Here is a 20,266-nt window from a genome sequence, read left to right on the forward strand (position 1 = left end):
AAATGAACAAGTGAAAAAGAAACTGTTGTACAACTTAAATTTGTATATACACTATTATATCCATATATTTTATTCTTATGTCACAAATAATAATCATAAGGTTTACTGGGTTTTACATTCATTCATTCATTCTTTTGTTTGTGTGGTTGGTGTAAAAACGTCTTGTAGGAATTCGGCTACGCAAAGAGCAAATACCGAACAAGTCATCACACTTCAAAGATTCCTTTGTCCTGGCCAGATGTCATTAGATTCTGCGAAGAGTGAAGCCTTCTTCAACTTTGTCTACCCCAAACTTCATTTGCCTTCAGGCTATCACTCCAGGAAACACAGCAGCACTAAAAGTTAATCCAGTCAGAAGGATAATGGGTGGTTTTTGGACTCATGATTCGATTTGAATTCATAAAGCTGGAATTCAGCCTCATTAATGAAGAATGAAGAATAAACTAGAGTTCGGGTAGCCTATTCGGACTTGTACTCGGACTCGAGCTTTTCGGACTCAGGAATTATTGCAGAGTCCAGCTGAGTCCAGGGACAGTTGATGGAAATCATACTGACTCGATGCCTTTTTACAAAAGTGACATTCAGTATTCACACGTGTTTAAAAGTCTTGCCAGTACTTTAAAGCCTGCTGGTTTCCTTACACACACCCAAAGCGCCTCTCAGTCAGCACGTGAATACTGAATTAAGCATTATTTTGCATGTTATTGCTATACGCTTAGACCAAAAATAATGTCAAAATGCATCATCTTGGAGAGTATTCATGCAAATGCAGTCGGTTTTATCTTGAGATAAAAGACAGTTGGCATAAATACAGATGTGTCAAATATATGATCTGTGCATTTTAAAGCGACAGCATTTACCTATTTTATCTCACAATTCATATATATATATACTTTGATTTGCTTACTTTTTAAAGGGTGGCTGGATTTTGTAGACGGTGCCTTAAACGACATATTAGCGATTATCCAGCAAATATTAAACATTTAAACTAATTTTAAAGCGCTATAAAAGCGAATACAACAAATTTAAAAATGCCGAAGATACATCTCAAAAGACAGAGAGAGAGAGAGAGACACACATGCTGTATTACTCAGTCACCTGCATTTTATTGTTGACGATTTGATATGATCCAGAATTGTTAGGCTCTTCGTAGCTCATCCTGGAGTTAACTTTAGGTCCGTTAGCTCAAACCTGCTTGGGAGCAGTTTATTTCATGCAAAACATGATTAATTTGTATCGTTTGTTTTTTTTTTTAAGTGAAGATGATACTAAAACTGCCCCAATCACTGATTTATTTCCCCCTTCACAAGAGTACTTTGCTAAACCAGGAAAATATATAGAGAAATAATTTAAAACCGATTTTGAAATTAAGTAAATATATATATAAACATTACAATTATCAATTTACACTGTTTGCTTAAAGTTGTTTTGTGTTTGATGAGAAATAAAAACAAGAGCTGAATATGTTTTTTTTTTTTTTTTGTGGTGTACTTTCATCAGTGCCTCTGCAAATCTACATGAACACTAAACATACAGCCATTAACCTTATTCTTTTGTCTCTATACATGAAGAGACCTTTGCAAAGATGGGCAAAAATAATGGCATTTGAATTAATCACCAAGTTTGCAATTGTATAATTTAAATGCTGTCAAATTGCTGCGCAATATTACCCCAACAAGCACTACTGATGTCATATTTTATTATTAGTGGCCTACAGAACCTCAAAACAACTTAAGAGGAAAGTTAAAGAGGGCTTTTAAAATAATAATAATAATAATAATAATAATAATAATAATAATAATAATAATAATAATAATAATAATAATATAACTGGGTTTCTGGATTTTATTTATTTATTTTTATTTTAATTTTATTTTTTTAAGACCAGCACTTTACATTTTAGTCTTAAAAAATATTAGGAAAAGGGATGAGCGAAAAGTATCAATTATTATATTAATTTAAACAATTATTATCAATCAGTTATTATATTAAATAACACACAAATATAGTGTATTCACGGTTCAGATTTGTATAATTAATTATATTTAACAGACGGGCTTATTTAATTTGAACATGCAAATTCGTTCTTTGCCAGCAAGTTTCACTTTTGGAACGGCAGAAATATAGCGGTTTCCAAACATATGAGTATTCCCTCGAACTTGGTAAAACAAAAGATCATCGGTTTACCATCTTGACTTGAAAATATTGTTTTCATTGTCAGTTTTTCCATTTATTATTTGCTAATGTTAGTGTTTACGTAAGAATACATGTCCTACTAAACGAATTATTACGGTGAGCGACTGAAAACTAGCGAGCTCTCCTGCTGGGAGATAGTACTAGTATCGAAAACTGAAAGCTTTAAGCGGTTACTTACTTTTCAAATGTGTTAAAATTGATCATTGGAGTCTAATATGATCCGCACACAGTTGCCCATCGCTGCTCTATATGACTCTTAGACACAGTATCTGAACTGAATAACTCAAGACAGCAAGATTTAAGCGCATAAAAAAAAAAACAAAAAAAAAAAAAACACCTATTGTAAAAAGTTTAATGTAACAATTAGATTAATCAATTTCCATGTTTCTGTAATAACTATTCAGGGATTTAATACAGTATAATGATATCAAAGCGTAAACATCATTAAAAAGCTGCATGCAAATATTCATAATATCCATTGACTGTTGCTGTAATCTGCCCTTTTATTTGTAGAGAGCATTTTATTATAATATTGTGTCACTATTTCCTCTTGGTGCTGCGAGTTCTTCCTCCCTGCAAAAAAGTTCAACACCAAAGCATTTACTGAGCTCCAATGATTGCGATTGCTCCAGATTAATGTGATTCATCAGACTGTCAAGTCAACTATATTTCTATAGCACTTTATACAATACTGATTGTGTCCAAACTGCTTTATGAAACCCATAAAAAAATGCAATATCACTTACATCCTGAAACAAAATTTCATACAAGAGTAAACCTTTTTTGACATTGCTCTTTGGGGAGGAACTCCATCTCTGAGTTGATCGGAATCTCACAGTTGAATCTGCTGGTTTTGAAGATGAAGATCAAATTTATTCACTGTGGAAACTTTAGATAATATTTCTTTATCATGTCGTTTGTAATGACTGGTTAGGACAGTTGTATCCACATGATAATTTATTGCTGGATGCATTATTGTGTCTCACTTTGTGAGGAAGCGGCATGCTGGATCTGAAGATGATCTACTTATTGTGGATGTTTCTTGTATGACTGTGTAGAGAAGATAATTGTGTAAAACGCTTCCCACATTCAGTGCAGTGATTATTATTATTTTAAAAAAGCCCTATTCGGACAGTAATTGTCTCTCATGGGGGCGTCAGAGATTTTCACAATTCACAGGGGGTAGTCTGTGATTTAATTTCTTAGTGGTTGGAATTTGTAGACGGTCCCTTAAACAACATTAGCGGAAAATACCAAACTTAAATCTGACTTTACCCGCTATAAACGCGACCATAAGAAATCAGATAAATCTCAAAAGAGAAATAATGTTAGAAATAAAATTGTCACACGGAACAAAATGCTGAGCTTTGTTTTGTTTAATTCCCAATGAATTAAACAATTACAGACCAATTTCAAATCTCCCTTTTCTGTCAAAGATACTAGAAATGGTAGTGTCCTCACAATTGTGTTCTTTCTTAGAGAAAAATGGTATCTGTGGATCTAGGATTTCCAGTCAGGTTTTAGACCATATCATAGTACTGAGACTGCTCTTATTAGAGTTACAAATGATCTTCTCCTGTCATCCGATCGTGGATGCATCTCTCTATTAGCACTACTGGATCTTAGTGCTGCGTTTGATACTATTGACCACAATATTATTTTAAATAGACTTGAAAATTATGTTGGCATTAGTGGTACACTGGTTTGGTTCGAATCGTACTTATCTGACCGGCATCAATTCGTAGCAGTAAATGACGAGGTATCATATCAATCACAAGTGCAGTATGGAGTACCTCAAGGCTCAGTACTAGGGCCATTACTTTTTACACTTTATATGTTACCCTTGGGAGATATCATCAGGAAACATGGTGTTAGCTTTCACTGTTATGCTGATGATACGTAGCTCTATATTTCTTCACGGCCCGGCGAAACATACCAATTTGAAAAACTAACAGAATGCATAGCTGAAAAAAAAATGGATGGCAAGAAATTTCTTACTGCTAAATTCTGAAAAAACAGAGGTGTTAATTATTGGACCTAAAACCCCCACAAGTAATAACCTAAAACACAGTCTAATACTCAATGACTGCTTTGTAAATTCATCGTCTTCAGTCAGGAACCTAGGTGTGCTATTCGATAGCAATCTTTCCTTTGAAAGCCACATTTCTAGCATTTGCAAAACCGCATTTTTTCATCTAAAAAAATATATCGAAATTACAACCTATGTTAACAATGTCAAATGCTGAAACATTAATTAATGCGTTCATGACCTCAAGGGTAGATTATTGTAATGCTTTATTGGGTGGTTGTTCTGCACGCTTAATAAACAAACTCCAGCTGTTCCAAAATGTAGCAGCTAGAGTTCTTACTAGAGCTAGAAAGTATGACCATATTAGCCCGGTTCTGTCAGCACTGCATCGGCTCCCTATTAAACATCGTATAGATTTTAAAAACTTGCTAATTACTTATAAAGCCCTCAATGGTTTAGCTCCTCAGTACTTGAGCGAGCTCTTATCATATTATAGTCCCTCACGTCCGCTGCATTCTCAAAATTCTGGCAATTTGATAGTACCTAGAATATTAAAATCAACTGCGGGCGGCAGATCTTTTTCACATGTAGTGTCCAAACTCTGGAACAATCTACCTAACACTGTTCGGGAGGCAGACACAATCTGTCAGTTTAAATCTAGATTAAAGACCCATCTCTTTAACCTGGCCTACACTTAATACATTTCATAATCCAAATCCGTTAAAGGATTGTTAGGCTGCATTATTTAGGTCAACTGGAACCAGGGAAACTTCCTATAACACCTGATGTACTAGCTGCATCAGAAGAAGAATGGCATCTACACTAATATTAGTATCTTTCCTTCTTATTCAGAGGTCACTGTAGCCACCTTTTATCCAGATCAGATGGTCACTGCAGTCTCCCGGATCTAGTCCGTACCCATCAGCACCCAGAGATATCCTCTACAGCCCTGAATGTCAGCAGAGACCACATCAAAGACAGATCATCAGTGAAGACCTCATCACCTAGACGGCCATCGACGCAAGACAGCGAAAACCAGATGAGTCCTCTCCAATCTGATTTTGTGGCAACTTGGAACTCTTGCATCTACATTAATATTAGTCTGTTTGTTTCTTATTCCCAGGTCACCATAGCCACCAGATCCAGTCCGTATCCAGATCAGATGGTCACTGCAGTCCCCCGGATCCAGTCCAAACCAAGAGCAGATGGTGGATCAACACCTACAGCCGAATGTCAGCGGATACCGTGTCAACTAGATGAGCCCCAGAGACAGATCATCAAGAAAGAACTCCTACCCTAAACGGCCACCGGCACAAGGCCATGGGAACCAGATGAGTCCTCCCCAATTTGACTTTGTTGCAATATGGAACTCTTGCATTATTATTGACATTTTACTTTATTATTTTAATACTGTAAGGTTGCTTTGACACAACGTGTATTGTAAAATTCTGTATAAATAATCTTGACTTGACTTTGCCATTCATTTAATTCTACTCCAATTTAAAGTAAAACCGAGCATGCATTTCTGACAAGCAAAATGCCACTTTTATTATAAAACAGGAAAATGGGAGTGGCATAAACAGTCAAATAGCTTCTTTTGCAGTCAAAAATTACTATCTGATTATTTGGACAGTAATTGTTTCTCATGCTGATGTAAGTGATTATCTCAATTTACAAGGGGTCGATTGTAATTTTATTCCCAGTGGCTGGAATTTGTAGAATGTCAAATTAAACAACATTAGCGATTATTATCCAGCAAATACCAAACTTAAAACTAACTTTACCTGCTATAAAAGCGACCATACAAAAGTTGCCGAAGAGAATCCTCAAAAGAGATATAACGTTCGCAGCAATAACCTACTTCATATCTATTCGCATTCATGCCTCTCACAGATTACGAGACATTAAGTAACAGCAACATTATCACTCCAAACATCTAAACAATCATTTACACGAACATACAAAAACACAAAATCACTTAGGTCTGAATGAACTTAACTCGTTTTTCCTCACATGCTGCCTGTCTGTTGTTCTAAGTGTTTAAATAACTCGGCAAACACACAAACCGCGCTGTATTTGAAGAAAACAACACATGAATTGCTCGCTTCTCCTCAGAAGACGCTGTTGTGCCCAAAAGTGTTGAGTTTCTTGGTTTCTTAATAGACAATGACTTTACAGACAGCGTTTGTTCACAGTTCCTCCCGAAAGCGATTTCACACTGACTTCTGAGGCAGCATATCTCTTTGATGATCTCCAACAACAGAGCTTTGCTGATAATGAAGCAAATATTAAATTACTGCAATGCTAATTTAGTAGAAAGGTAAAAAAAGATGGTCAAAAACCTACATTGACATACAAAGTGTCCAAACTTGTATTTCTTAGCTCAGCTCTCATGGAATCGAGGACTGCAATCGCTGAGCTCAAGAGTCATTAAACAAAAAAGGGCGTGTCCTAATTACTGGTCGTTTTTATTTATCCAATCAGAAAAGCTCCAAATAGAGGCCATGAGTTATTACTTTCCCTTCATGAGAAATGAGAAATTAGGAGGAGGAAAAAACAATTCTGCATGCTTTTATCACTTTTGTAAAATAGCAAACATGCATTTTTCAGGTGCACAGGCATACACATATGGGAAGTCATGCAGTTTTGGATGCAAAATAAATAAATTTGATTAGATTTTTTTTTTTTTTTTTTTTTGTGATGATTTACAGAAGCGGACAGTAGTGAAGTACACTCTTAAAAAGGATGTGTTAAAAACTTTCTTAACACACCTTTGTGTCTAGTTAAGGACAACACATTTTGTGTTAGTTTTAACTCAACCTGTGTGTTATTCCAGCTAACACAGAAAATGTGTTGTTTTTTTCTACACACTATTGTGTTATAAATTCACAATTTGTGTCAAGTATGTTTTATTTTTAAGCAATTTTTGTATGCAATAAAGACACTGCAAACTAATGTATAGTTTACACAATTTATTAAACCTGCTACTAACAATTACATAAAAAATCAAAAAGGTTAAAAAGAGAGGTAAACAATCACAATACAGTCATTTCAACATTTTAATAGTTCCTTGGGTTAAAAGTTGTTAATGGTTTATAAAGTTTGTACTTTAAATAAAAAAAAAAAAATTGGTATTTGACAACCTCTTAAGTATTAATCGTTTTATTTACATATTGTTATCAGCATACAACTGATGGTGAGGGTCGTGAGATGAAGTCTGTCGTTTGTCTCTGTCATGTCAGTAACTGCCACAAGCGCTTCAGGAGTGTCTTCCAGTCAAAGCTGCAGGAGTAAAATAAAGATACTTTTGTTATTTATAGGCTACACATAGCGAATTTTGTACAATAGCGATAGCTAAAAAGGCAAGAAAAGCTTAAGCATCAGAGATTATGCTAGCGTTAGGGCAATTTGCACAATACATGGCACCACGAATGTTCATTTTCAAAGAGAAAGACGCGTGACGAACGAATGCATTTCCTCATGTGAAGCACTACAACGTGTCAATGATTAATTAAAAGCGATTCTGTTCACAATTAATCTAACAAAATAAACTATAAAGCTTGTTAAAATAAGCTCCCACCGTCGAGATGTGCAGCAGGCGCGGCCGCAGCTCGCATGGCCATTCGTGAGGTAGTTTTCCGGCTACCATGTATTAGTGATGGGTCGTTCTTGAACGATTCGTTCATTTTGAACGAATCTTTATGTGACTCGAGAAGAACGAGTCGTCTCGGGGAGTGATTCGTTCAGTCGCGCATGCGCAATTGCGCAACTATGAACGAAGGACTCAAACCCGAAGACTCGAGAGATGAACTAATCAATTCTCTTTCCAGCTCCAGCAGCATAGGTTAAGCGTATGGGGCTGTCACATGATGAACGAACGACTCGGACCCGAAGACTCGAGAAATGAACTAATCAATTCTCTTTCCGGCTCCAGCAGCATAGGTTAAGCTTATGGGGTTGTCACGTGATGAACGAACGACTCGGACCCGAAGACTCGATAGATGAACTAATCAATTCTGTTTCCGGCTCCAGCAGCATAGGTTAAGCGTATGGGGTTGTCACGTGATGAACGAACGACTCGGACCCGAAAGACTCGAGAGATGAACTAATCAATTCTCTTTCCGGCTCCAGCAGCATAGGTTAAGCGTATGGGGTTGTCACGTGATGAACGAACGACTCGGACCCGAAGACTCGAGAAATGAACTAATCAATTCTCTTTCCGGCTCCAGCAGCATAGGTTAAGCTTATGGGGTTGTCACGTGATGAACGAACGACTCGGACCCGAAGACTCGAGAAATGAACTAATCAATTCTCTTTCCGGCTCCAGCAGCATAGGTTAAGCTTATGGGGTTGTCACGTGATGAACGAACGACTCGGACCCGAAGACTCGATAGATGAACTAATCAATTCTGTTTCCGGCTCCAGCAGCATAGGTTAAGCGTATGGGGTTGTCACGTGATGAACGAACGACTCGGACCCGAAAGACTCGAGAGATGAACTAATCAATTCTGTTTCCGGCTCCAGCAGCATAGGTTAAGCGTATGGGGTTGTCACGTGATGAACGAACGACTCGGACCCGAAGACTCGAGAGATGAACTAATCAATTCTGTTTCCGGCTCCAGCAGCATAGGTTAAGCGTATGGGGTTGTCACGTGATGAACGAACGACTCGGACCCGAAGACTCGAGAGATGAACTAATCAATTCTCTTTCCGGCTCCAGCAGCATAGGTTAAGCGTATGGGGTTGTCACGTGATGAACGAACGACTCGGACCCGAAGACTCGAGAGATGAACTAATCAATTCTCTTTCCGGCTCCAGCAGCATAGGTTAAGCGTATGGGGTTGTCACGTGATGAACGAACGACTCGGACCCGAAGACTCGAGAGATGAACTAATCAATTCTCTTTCCGGCTCCAGCAGCATAGGTTAAGCGTATGGGGTTGTCACGTGATGAACGAACGACTCGGACCCGAAGACTCGAGAGATGAACTAATCAATTCTCTTTCCGGCTCCAGCAGCATAGGTTAAGCGTATGGGGTTGTCACGTGATGAACGAACGACTCGGACCCGAAGACTCGAGAGATGAACTAATCAATTCTGTTTCCGGCTCCAGCAGCATAGGTTAAGCGTATGGGGTTGTCACATGATGAACGAACGACTCGGACCCGAAGACTCGAGATATGAACTAATCAATTCTGTTTCCGGCTCCAGCAGCATAGGTTAAGCGTATGGGGTTGTCACGTGATGAACGAACGACTCGGACCCGAAGACTCGAGAAATGAACTAATCAATTCTGTTTCCGGCTCCAGCAGCATAGGTTAAGCGTATGGGGTTGTCACATGATGAACGAACGACTCGGACCCGAAGACTCAAGATATGAACTAATCAATTCTGTTTCCGGCTCCAGCAGCATAGGTTAAGCGTATGGGGTTGTCACGTGATGAACGAACGACTCGGACCCGAAGACTCGATAGATGAACTAATCAATTCTGTTTCCGGCTCCAGCAGCATAGGTTAAGCGTATGGGGTTGTCACGTGATGAACGAACGACTCGGACCCGAAGACTCGAGAGATGAACTAATCAATTCTCTTTCCGGCTCCAGTAGCATAGGTTAAGCGTATGGGGTTGTCACGTGATGAACGAACGACTCGGACCCGAAGACTCGAGAGATGAACTAATCAATTCTGTTTCCGGCTCCAGCAGCATAGGATAAGCTTATGGGGTTGTCACGTGATGAACGAACGACTCGGACCCGAAGACTCGAGAGATGAACTAATCAATTCTGTTTCCGGCTCCAGCAGCATAGGTTAAGCGTATGGGGTTGTCACGTGATGAACGAACGACTCGGACCCGAAGACTCGATAGATGAACTAATCAATTCTGTTTCCGGCTCCAGCAGCATAGGTTAAGCGTATGGGGTTGTCACGTGATGAACGAGCGACTCGGACCCGAAGACTCGAGAGATGAACTAATCAATTCTCTTTCCGGCTCAGACAGCGTTAGTTAAGCTTATATGGGGTTGTCACGTAATGAACGAACGACTCGAACCTGGATAGATAGAAGTGAGGGAGCTAATCATGAAGACCCAGGTAAACAATGCATCAATCTTTTGTTTCTAATAGCTTATAGTTTTGTCTTGTTTGTAGTGTGATCAACGTTATATAATATGAGCATACATGTGTTATGGAAGTTAAACGTAGCTTTTTAATTATATTTTGGCAAAATGAACGAAATGACTCGAAAAAAGATTCGTTCATTTTGCTGAACGAGACTCAAAGATCCGAGTCGGTAAAATGATCCGAACTTCCCATCACTACCATGTATATGTGCCAATTCCCCTTCGACCGTCTACAAACTACCACAAAAGGCATTTTAAAAACGTATAATGGCAAACACAAACATTTCTTACCTTCACACCTCGAAGTTATGTCCTGACGATGAAAACTTGAAGCAGTAGAATAACGGCTCGTGAAGTGAGGCAAGCAGCAATGTGATTGGCTGATATTTAACACATATTGTGTTGGACACACTGTGTTGGATATTTTCTTTTTTCTTTTTCGTTTTTAACACACATTTAACACAAAGTAACACAAAATGTGCTAAAATAGACATAACACAAACAATGTGTTAAAAATTAACATCCTTTTTGAGAGTGTACTTTTAGTTTACTCAAGTAAATTTAAAAAGTATCTGTCGTTTATCAAAGCATTTTTATTTGGAAATCTTTACTTCACTACATTCCGAAGCATAATGTTATACTTTTTACTGCACTATATTTCATAAATAAAAGTTGTTGTTACACTGTAAAAAGTTTTCACCAGTTTCAACAATAAAACATAAGTTTAGCAGCTGCCTTAAGATTTTAAGTCAACTCAACTTAAGTCATTTAATCTCACAAGTTATATCAACTCATTTTTATTGTAATGAGTTCAAATGACTTGAAGATTTAAGCTGATTTAACTGAAAATCTTAAGGCAGCTGCTGAACTGAAGTTTTTAAGTTGAATCCTTTGAATCTGAAAGCTGTTTTACAGTGTAGTTACTAAAGAACATCAAACATGTAGTACTTGGAGTTAAGTAAATATTTTAAAATGTAATATATTTCTAATGCAATTAAGTATCTGTTGATGAACTGCCTTTAACTGAAAATTGATTATTTACAATAATGCGTTACTTACACACTATGGTGCTGTTTAAATACTGTGCAGTTGCTTTGACACAATCTGTATTGTTAAAAGCGCTATATAAATAAAGCTGACTTGACTTGACTATTAAATGATATTTAATATGCAGTAAATAGTACAATATTATGCTTTGGAATATTATTTTTTCTAAAGGAAAACTCTCTGATAAAGTATGAAACTTGAAACGTGGAGTACTTTTACTTGTCTACTCCGCCTCTGAGGATTCAACAATATTTGCTTAAAGTGTCTTTGCAAATCTACATAATCATTATAAACTGACATGACAGACAGTGATTTAGCTCATCATCTTGTCTCTGTACATAGAGACATTTGCATAGATGGGCGAATACATACAGCATAAACCAAACATCTTCATCTTTAATTTTCACATCACAGAAATGATGAATGAACTTCCACTGCTTCATGAGTCCATCATCTATTATCATATTTAAGTGTCTGAATCTCTCAGTACAAGTGACACATATGTATTATAATACAAATGAACATTATATGAAACTCACAAGAAAACACTATGTATCATAAAAAATGGCATACAAGAATAAACCTGTTTGACATTGTTCTTTGGGAAGAAACTTAATCTTTAAGTTGATCTGAATCTGAATCTCACAGTTGAATCTGCTGGTTTTGAAGATGAGCTTCTTACTGTGAAAACTTTACAATTCTTCTTTGTCTTGTCACTTGTAATATTTGTTATATTTTATTGTTTGATGCATTATTGTGCATTTGATGCATTATTGTGTCACATTTGTTGATGATCCATCATCAGACCTGAAAGTACTGGATCTGAAGATGATCTACTTGCTGTGAATTTGTTTTGTATGACTGTTTAGAGCAGAAAGTTGAATGAAACACTTCCCACATTCAGTGCAGTGATACGGTTTCTCTCCAGTGTGGATCCTCTCATGTCTTTTCAGAGCTGATGAGTTACTGAATCTCTTGTCACAGTGTGAACACTTATGAGGTTTCTCTCCAGTGTGGATCCTCTCATGTGTTTTCAGGTCTCCTGGCCGATTGAATCTCTTGTCACAGTGTGAACACTTATAGGGTTTTTCTCCAGTGTGGATCATCTGGTGCTGTTTTAAATGGTTTGCTCTAGTAAAAGTCTTTTCACACTCAAAGCACATGTACTCCCTCGCAGCAGTATGTGTTTTCTGATGTTCTTTCAAAATTGTTAGATGTGAAAAACTCTTTCCACACAAATCACATGAATGTGGCTTCTCCTTTATATGAACTCTCAGGTGCTTCTTTAGGTATGAAGCTCTCAGAAATGATTTGCCGCATTGATCACATGAGAACAGCTTCTCTCCGTTGTGGATGCTCATGTGATCCTTAAGATGTGATGAATCAGTGAAACTCTTCCCACACTGATCACATGTAAATGGTTTCTCTCCGGTGTGGATGCTCATGTGATACTTAAGGCCTGATGAAGCAGTGAAACTCTTCCCACACTGATCACATGTAAACGGTTTCTCTCCGGTGTGGATGCTCATGTGATACTTAAGGCCTGAAGATTGAGTGAAACTCTTCCCACACTGATCACATGTAAAGGGTTTCTCTCCGGTGTGGATGCTCATGTGATACTTAAGGCCTGAAGATTGAGTGAAACTCTTCCCACACTGATCACATGTAAACGGTTTCTCTCCGTTGTGGATGCTCATGTGATACTTAAGGCCTGAAGATTGAGTGAAACTCTTCCCACACTGATCACATGTAAAGGGTTTCTCTCCGGTGTGGATGCTCATGTGATACTTAAGGCCTGAAGATTGAGTGAAACTCTTCCCACACTGATCACATGTAAACGGTTTCTCTCCGTTGTGGATGCTCATGTGATACTTAAGGCCTGAAGATTGAGTGAAACTCTTCCCACACTGATCACATGTAAAGGGTTTCTCTCCGGTGTGGATGCTCATGTGATACTTAAGGCCTGAAGATTGAGTGAAACTCTTCCCACACTGATCACATGTGTATGGTTTCTCTCCAGTGTGGATGCTCATGTGATACTTAAGGCCTGATGAAGCAGTGAAACTCTTCCCACATTGATCACATGTAAACGGTTTCTCTCCAGTGTGAATTCTCATGTGACTCTCAAGGCAATGTTTGTATGAGAAACCCTTTCCACACTGAGTGCAGGTGAAAGATTTCTCAACTCCTATTTTCTTTAAATCTTTTTGTCTTTGAGAGTAACTCAAATGTTTTTCTTCCGTTTTGACATGATTTTCCTGCTCAACTTCGCTCAATTCTTCATTTTCCTTATTTTCTTCAAACAGCTCTGAAATGAAAGTAGAAATGATTGATTTTCAGTAGCTTGTGGAAAGCAGACAAATGCTATACCCCATTTTTGTTGGTAATTTTGAAGCATTTTTGTACATTATATGTCCCTGAGACTCTCCACGAATGATGTACATTGATCTTCCAATTATTAATATTTTTAAAACATTTTTTAAAACACCTCCAATGTTTCTATAGGGAGAACTATTGAATATGTTTTCTCATCTACTAATGTTATTGAAAAAAAAGCCCTATTATTACAAATTTAAATCTACTTGAAGCTTTATAACCTTCAGCCTCATTAATGAAGAATAAAGAATAAACACCAACCTGTTTGCTCTTCAGTATCTTCAGTGTGTTTCATTCTGCAGGGTTTGTGGAAGGAGCTTCACTGAACATGAATTTCTGTGTGAAAAAAGCAGATTTGCCAAAAATATCTAAATTGGTTACTTTTTGTAACAAATATTGTTAACATTTCTTTCTATATTTTCTCATTCTTCCCCTCAGTATTAACACATTCAAATACATATTTAAAAATACAGAAACAAAATAATATAAATTCGTCCAAATAACAATAACAGTAAAAAATTAAAAACAAAAGCATAAAAACTGAAATGTGATGACACCCATCTTCATTAGATAAGTACCTACACACTAGAGCACATCATATAGAAATAAGCAATAAAATAAATAAATTATATTATGTTATAGTTTTATAAACCACAAAGCAATATTTTAATATTTCCAGTCTACAGTATAAATCTGTTCATATTTATGATTTGAAATGTCCCACGCGACACAATTTAAATTATAGCAGTATCTGTTTTTCAGTTTAAACATTTAAAAAGCCGAAATTAAAGTTAATTTGGGTTTGGTATTAATCGGATGTTATTTTATTTGGCCTTTGTTACATAGAGTCAACAGTCTAACAAAGATATCAATATCACAGTTAGTTTTGACAATTGAGTGTTTTATTTCTTGGCGTCGTGCATTTAAAATCTTTTAAGACACAGAAATAATTAGTGGTGCAAGGGATCACAAAACTCACGGTTCGGATCATATCACGGATTTGGAGTCACGGATCGGATCATTTTTCGGATCAGCAAAAAACAATTTTTTTTTAATAATTACTGAATGCTAACTTTAAGTACTTCTAATCCACAGCAAAAACTACTAGCTGAACTAATAAAGTCAATTACAAAAATGACAAGTGTAGATGAATACAACATAAAGGTACTAATAAAATCAATAACACTAATATTCAGGTGCAGAAATGTAATATTTAATTGTAAAATAACTAGTGCTTCTCACTGCAGGTATAAATAGGACGCTGTCTCTTTAAGGCCTAATGCACGTCTCTGATACTGGCACGCATCTTTCTCAGCTGTTTCGGTTTACTAAAGACATAACCGACGATAGACTCCGGCAAGATGGCGGAGTGAATAGCCGCAACGTTACGAGCTCTCGGCATCAAACCTGATTTAAAGCACAAATTGGCCGCCAGCCTCTGCAAATGCAGTTAAAATAATTAACAAGAAAAAGATTAACACAAACTCTCAGTGAAAGACTAAACGAACACGTCTATAATGCCTAGAAAGTCCGGACAGAAACGTCCTAACGATTCCATGTCCAACGAGGAGGGGGCTAGCTGTTTAGCTAGCGACCACGATTATACCAACGACGGAATGGATTGCAACCAACAAACAAGCCTCGAAGAAGAATTTCCACCCTTGCCCATAACGCCAAGTAAGCCTCCGCTCCATAAGAAACCAACTTTTACTAGAGAAGCCGGGATCGGCTCAGACGATGCAGTGCGCTCCTTGGCTGATCTTATTAACAACAGGAGCGACACCCTCGAAAAAATGGTGGAATCTGTACGCGGCGACATTAAAGTTTTAAATGCAAAGGTGGTTTACATTGAGAAGAGGGTGCAAAGGAACGAGGATTCTGCTTTGAAAACCATGAATCGGGTTAGTGAGCTGGAACGATACAGCCGCCGGTGGAACCTGCGGCTCCAAGGGCTGACAGAGGACAGGGAGGAGGATGTGCGGGCTCGAGTGACCAGCGTTTGTCAGGCGATTCTACCGGAGGAAAAGGAAAGGCTCCCTGCTGCTATAGATGTCGCGCACCGGGCGGGAAAACTTCGACAAGACCAGACGAAACCTAGAGGCGTTATCATGAGATTTATCTCTCGAAGAGACAGGGATGCAGTTTGGAAAGCAGCAAAAAACAACTCTTATCTCCAAAACAACGGTCTTCGCTTTTCAGAGGACTTAACCCAAGAGGACAGAGAAAACAGACAAAAACTGTGGCCGCACATAAAGAAAGCTCGGGATGAAGGAAAAACGGCCTACTTCGTGGGAGGGAAAGGATTCGTGAACGGTTCGGAAATTCATCTGTGATCTGTCAAGCTATAAGATCAGAAGGTATGCCTAAGATGTGCCTCGTGTTCAGGTCATTCCAGGATAATTACTCTGAATTGTTTCTTCTCAGGGTAAAATTCTGTGTTACTTAGCAGGTGAAGTACCTGCTGGTTCAAAAAAAAAAAAAAAAGGTATATTGTTTACAGGTTCCTTAATTCTACGGTTATGTGATATAGCACATTATTCTTCATTTACATGAGCAATGCCAATTGTTATATTATGGTGCTGAGGTATAATGCTAAATATGGTGCCGATCTCCACAACCCACTGTTACTTATACACACTAGTAGTATTTAACCAAGGCTTATCTAAGTTTGGGTTCTTTATTTTTCATAGTTCTTATTTTATTTTTTGTTTTTATTAATGTTGTCAATTGTCTCACTAAATGCCAGGGGTCTCCGTAATAGTGTTAAGAGAAAAACATTATTTTTGTTCGCAAAACAATTCAAATCAGACTTTGTCTATTTTCAAGAATCTCACTCTAATGAGGACAATTCTAACTTTTGGAGATCTCAATGGGGAAATACTATATGGCTCTCCCACGGAACAGAGCGTTCAGCTGGGGTAGCCTCTTTAAATAACAGGTTTAATGGAAGTGTCTTGACCACACAATGTGACCCAGACGGTCACTTTATTTGCCAAGTTATTGAACACAATGACTCAACCTACTTAGTTTCTAATATTTATGGGTACAATACCAAGAAAGAAAATGTGAACCTTCTGTTGTCAATTGAAAACATTTTTACAGGTTGGCTGGTTAGATTCCCAAATGCGTTTATATTGTTAGGAGGTGATTTTAACATTATTCTAGATGGTTCTATAGATAAATGTCCACCTTCTCAGCATAACAGTTCAGACTCGTACTTTACTGACTTTATAAGAAGATTTAAATTGGTAGATATATGGAGAGAGAAGAATCCTAATAGCAGACTGTATACCTGGAGCAATAAATCAGGCTCTAGGCAATCACGACTGGATTATTGGCTTATATCTGACAGTTTAAACAAGGATTATGTTGACGTTAGCATCTGCCCTACTCCCTTAACTGATCATAAAGCCATATGCATATCTTTTAATATATCAGCTGGTTCTACACTTGCCACACGCTCAAGCTATTGGAAGCTCAACTGTTCTGTACTGCAAAATAGGGTAGTCCAACATAAGATTAAGGATATGATTTCACTTTATTGGTCTAAAGCAAATAAAGAAAACTGTTTTGGGCTCAACTGGGAACTGCTTAAATATGAGATAGGAAAATATTTAAGAAAGTTTGGTGCTGAAACAGTCAAAGCCAGGAAAGCGGAGGAGTTAAAGATTGTCTCTAATATAACAAAATTATCCTGCAGAGATTTTGACTCTCTAACAAAGGAGGAAAAAGAAGAGCTATCTTACTCACAAATCAAACTTGATGAAATGTATCGGCAAAAAGCAAAGGGTGCCTTTATCAGGTCTCGCTCTAAGTGGTTAGAAGAAGGCGAACAAAACTCTCATTACTTCTTTAGTCTAGAGAAATATCGTTCCACCAACAACAGTATCAGTAAGTTGAATATTAATGGAGATATCACTGAAGATCATTGTAAAATATCAGAGTTTTGTTCAAAATTCTATAAAGAATTGTATAGCTCTCATTTTAGCCCAACTGCATCTGATAATTTTTTAAACTCCCTTTCAGTGAAGATGATAAGCGAAGTGGACAGAGAGCACTGTGACACGCCTATATCTCTTCAAGAAGTACAGCAAGCTATAAACCAACTAAAAAATAACAAATCGCCTGGGTGTGATGGGCTATCCTCCGAATTTTATACATCTTTTATCGCTGAACTGTCCCCTTTTTTATTAAAAGTCTTCATAGAATCCATTGAAAATGAATGCCTCCCCACCTCTATGACCCAAGGAATAACAGTCCTAATTCCTAAACCAAACAAGGACAAATTATTTTTAGATAATTGGCGCCCAATTTGTTTACTAAACAACGATTATAAAATCTTAGCTCTCTTATTGGCTAGAAGATTACGGTCTGTTCTGGACTTCATCATAGAAGAAACACAATCAGGCTTCATGAACAAAAGGCATATAGGAAATAACATTAGGCTTATTTTAGATATTTTAGATTACCCAGAAATGGTAGAGGAGGGTGGGCTCATGCTGTTTGTAGATTTCTACAAAGCATTTGACACCGTTGAACATCCATTCATTTTACAATCCCTAAAAAAAATCGGTTTTGGTGTTTTTTTTTTTCCTCAGCTATTAAAAGTCTATATAACAATAGTAATAGCTCAATTAGACTAACAGGTGGTATGTCTCCCAGATTCAATGTCTCTAGAGGCATCCGACAAGGGTGCCCGGCATCGCCTTACCTCTTTCTATTGGTAGCCCAGCTTTTATCTGATTATATTAAATCAAGTGAAATAAACGGTATCAATATATTAGGTAGAGAGCTTATTATATCTCAACTGGCGGACGATACCACTCTCTTTCTTAGAGATGAAAATCAAGTCTCTGTTGCAATAAATGCTATAGAAAATTTTTCCAGGGCCTCTGGCTTAAGGCTGAATATCAATAAGTGTGAAATCATGTCCATTAAGGACTGCATGAAATCTTCTATTTGTAGTATTCCAGTCAAAAATGAACTTGTTCACTTAGGTATCACAATTACCAAGGACCAACAGAAAAGGACTTCATTGAACTTCAACCCTATTATTCAAAGAACCAAAAAAAAGCTGAACCAATGGCTGTTACGGGATCTCTCCCTCAGAGGCAGAACCCTACTGTCTAAGGCAGAAGGTTTATCACGGTTAACATATCCAGCTCTATCTCTGTATGTTGACAAAAAACATATTACTGAGATTGACAAGCTACTCTTTAATTTCTTATGGAAAAATAGAACTCATCATGTGAAGAAGTCTGTTCTAACAAATGACTATGAAAAGGGTGGATTAAACTTTATTGATTTCTGTACTCTTAATAATACTTTTAAAGTAAATTGGTTAAAACATTTCTTTAAAAACCCTAACTCTATTTGGAATGTCATACCCTGTCATATTCTGTCAAAACTGGGTGGCTTGAGCTTTTTCTTAACCTGTAATTACAATATTGATAAAGTCCCGATAAAAATGTCATCTTTTCACCGCCAGGCCTTCCTTTCATGGTCTCTTATTTTCAAGCATAACTTCTCGCCCAACAAATATTACATATGGAACAACAAAGACATACTGTTTAAACACAAATCTTTATTTATTGATTACTGGTTTAATAATAACATTATTTTTGTTGACCAATTATTTAACAGGGCTGGTTATCTTTACTCTTATACTGAGTTTCTAGAAGAATACAAAATTCCTGTGTCTCCTGGAGATTATACCAAAGTTTTTGGAGCAATTTCTTCTGGTGTCTGCATGTTATTTAGAGCTCAACCAAGATTGGACACACAACAACTAACCTTGTTATCATTGACTGACACTTCAGTTGGTAAGATTTGTTTTTCCTGTAACAATGGAAAGAACAATAAACTAATTAGATCCTTGTTCAAAACAGATATTATCACAGTCCCATATGTGGTTCCATACTGGAATAAATTTGTGCAAAACATTGACTGGAAGAAGGTCTGGCTCCTACCCAGCCGATACCTGCTGACTAATAAAATTAGAGAAATATCATTTAAAATAATTCATAAGTTTTACCCATCTAATGATCATATTGTTAAAAAATTTAAAAAAGACATTGATGTAATGTGCACTTTTTGTTCTGTGAGTATTGAAACAGTGACCCATCTGTTTTGGCACTGCCCCTTTGTCCAAAGTTTCTGGTCTGACATTTGTATTTTTATTGCTGAAAAAATTGAGAAAGATTTCAAGTTATTTTGGAAGGATGTTCTTTTTGGCCTTTATGACCTCAACAGAACTAAGACTATGCCTAATGAAACTTTCATTATTAATCTCATTATTCTTTTGGCAAAATATTACATTCATAAATGTAAGTTTGCGCATTCCAAAACATCTTTTATTGCTTTTAACAATGAGGTCAAGCAATATGTCAACTCGATTAAGCATTCTCTTAATCAAAAGGCAACAAAAACTGTGAATGTTTGTAAACACTTTGATATATTTTTGTAACCCCGTACTTCCCCTGGTAAAATGTGATGATATG

At 37.2% G+C, this 20,266-nt stretch overlaps 2 protein-coding genes across 4 annotated transcripts in view; one reads left to right on the forward strand and one right to left on the reverse strand.

The window, feature by feature from the left end:
* LOC141328647 (uncharacterized) overlaps positions 1–20,266 on the forward strand; it is a 121,846-nt gene that overhangs the window by 50,408 nt on the left and 51,172 nt on the right. The window lies entirely within an intron of this gene.
* LOC141328997 (uncharacterized) lies at positions 11,972–16,311 on the reverse strand. Of its 3 annotated transcripts, none has more exons than XM_073835436.1 (3): positions 16,295–16,311; positions 12,662–13,709; positions 11,972–12,412 (listed from the first exon to the last, which is right to left on the reverse strand). In XM_073835436.1, the coding sequence occupies exons 1-3, from the start codon at positions 16,309–16,311 to the stop codon at positions 12,224–12,226; spliced, it is 1,254 nt and encodes a 417-aa protein (XP_073691537.1). In that variant the 3' UTR covers positions 11,972–12,223. The 3 variants fall into 3 exon arrangements, with proteins under 3 accessions (XP_073691537.1, XP_073691536.1, XP_073691535.1); XM_073835435.1 differs by lacking the exon at positions 16,295–16,311 and adding an exon at positions 14,028–14,061 and having other exon boundaries at positions 11,972–12,573; positions 12,658–13,698; XM_073835434.1 differs by lacking the exon at positions 16,295–16,311 and adding an exon at positions 14,028–14,061 and having other exon boundaries at positions 11,972–13,698.

The sequence above is a fragment of the Garra rufa genome, chromosome 1 (assembly GCF_049309525.1).
Source record: "Garra rufa chromosome 1, GarRuf1.0, whole genome shotgun sequence".
In the NCBI taxonomy this organism is placed as follows: Eukaryota; Metazoa; Chordata; class Actinopteri; order Cypriniformes; family Cyprinidae; genus Garra; species Garra rufa.

Coding starts and splice junctions, on each gene's coding strand:
- LOC141328997 (XM_073835434.1), bottom strand. CDS start 14,061: ATGAAACACACTGAAGATACTGAAGAGCAAACAG. Junction 13,699..14,027: donor AGATACTGAAGAGCAAACAG/GTTGGTGTTTAT, acceptor CTTTCATTTCAG/AGCTGTTTGAAGAAAATAAG.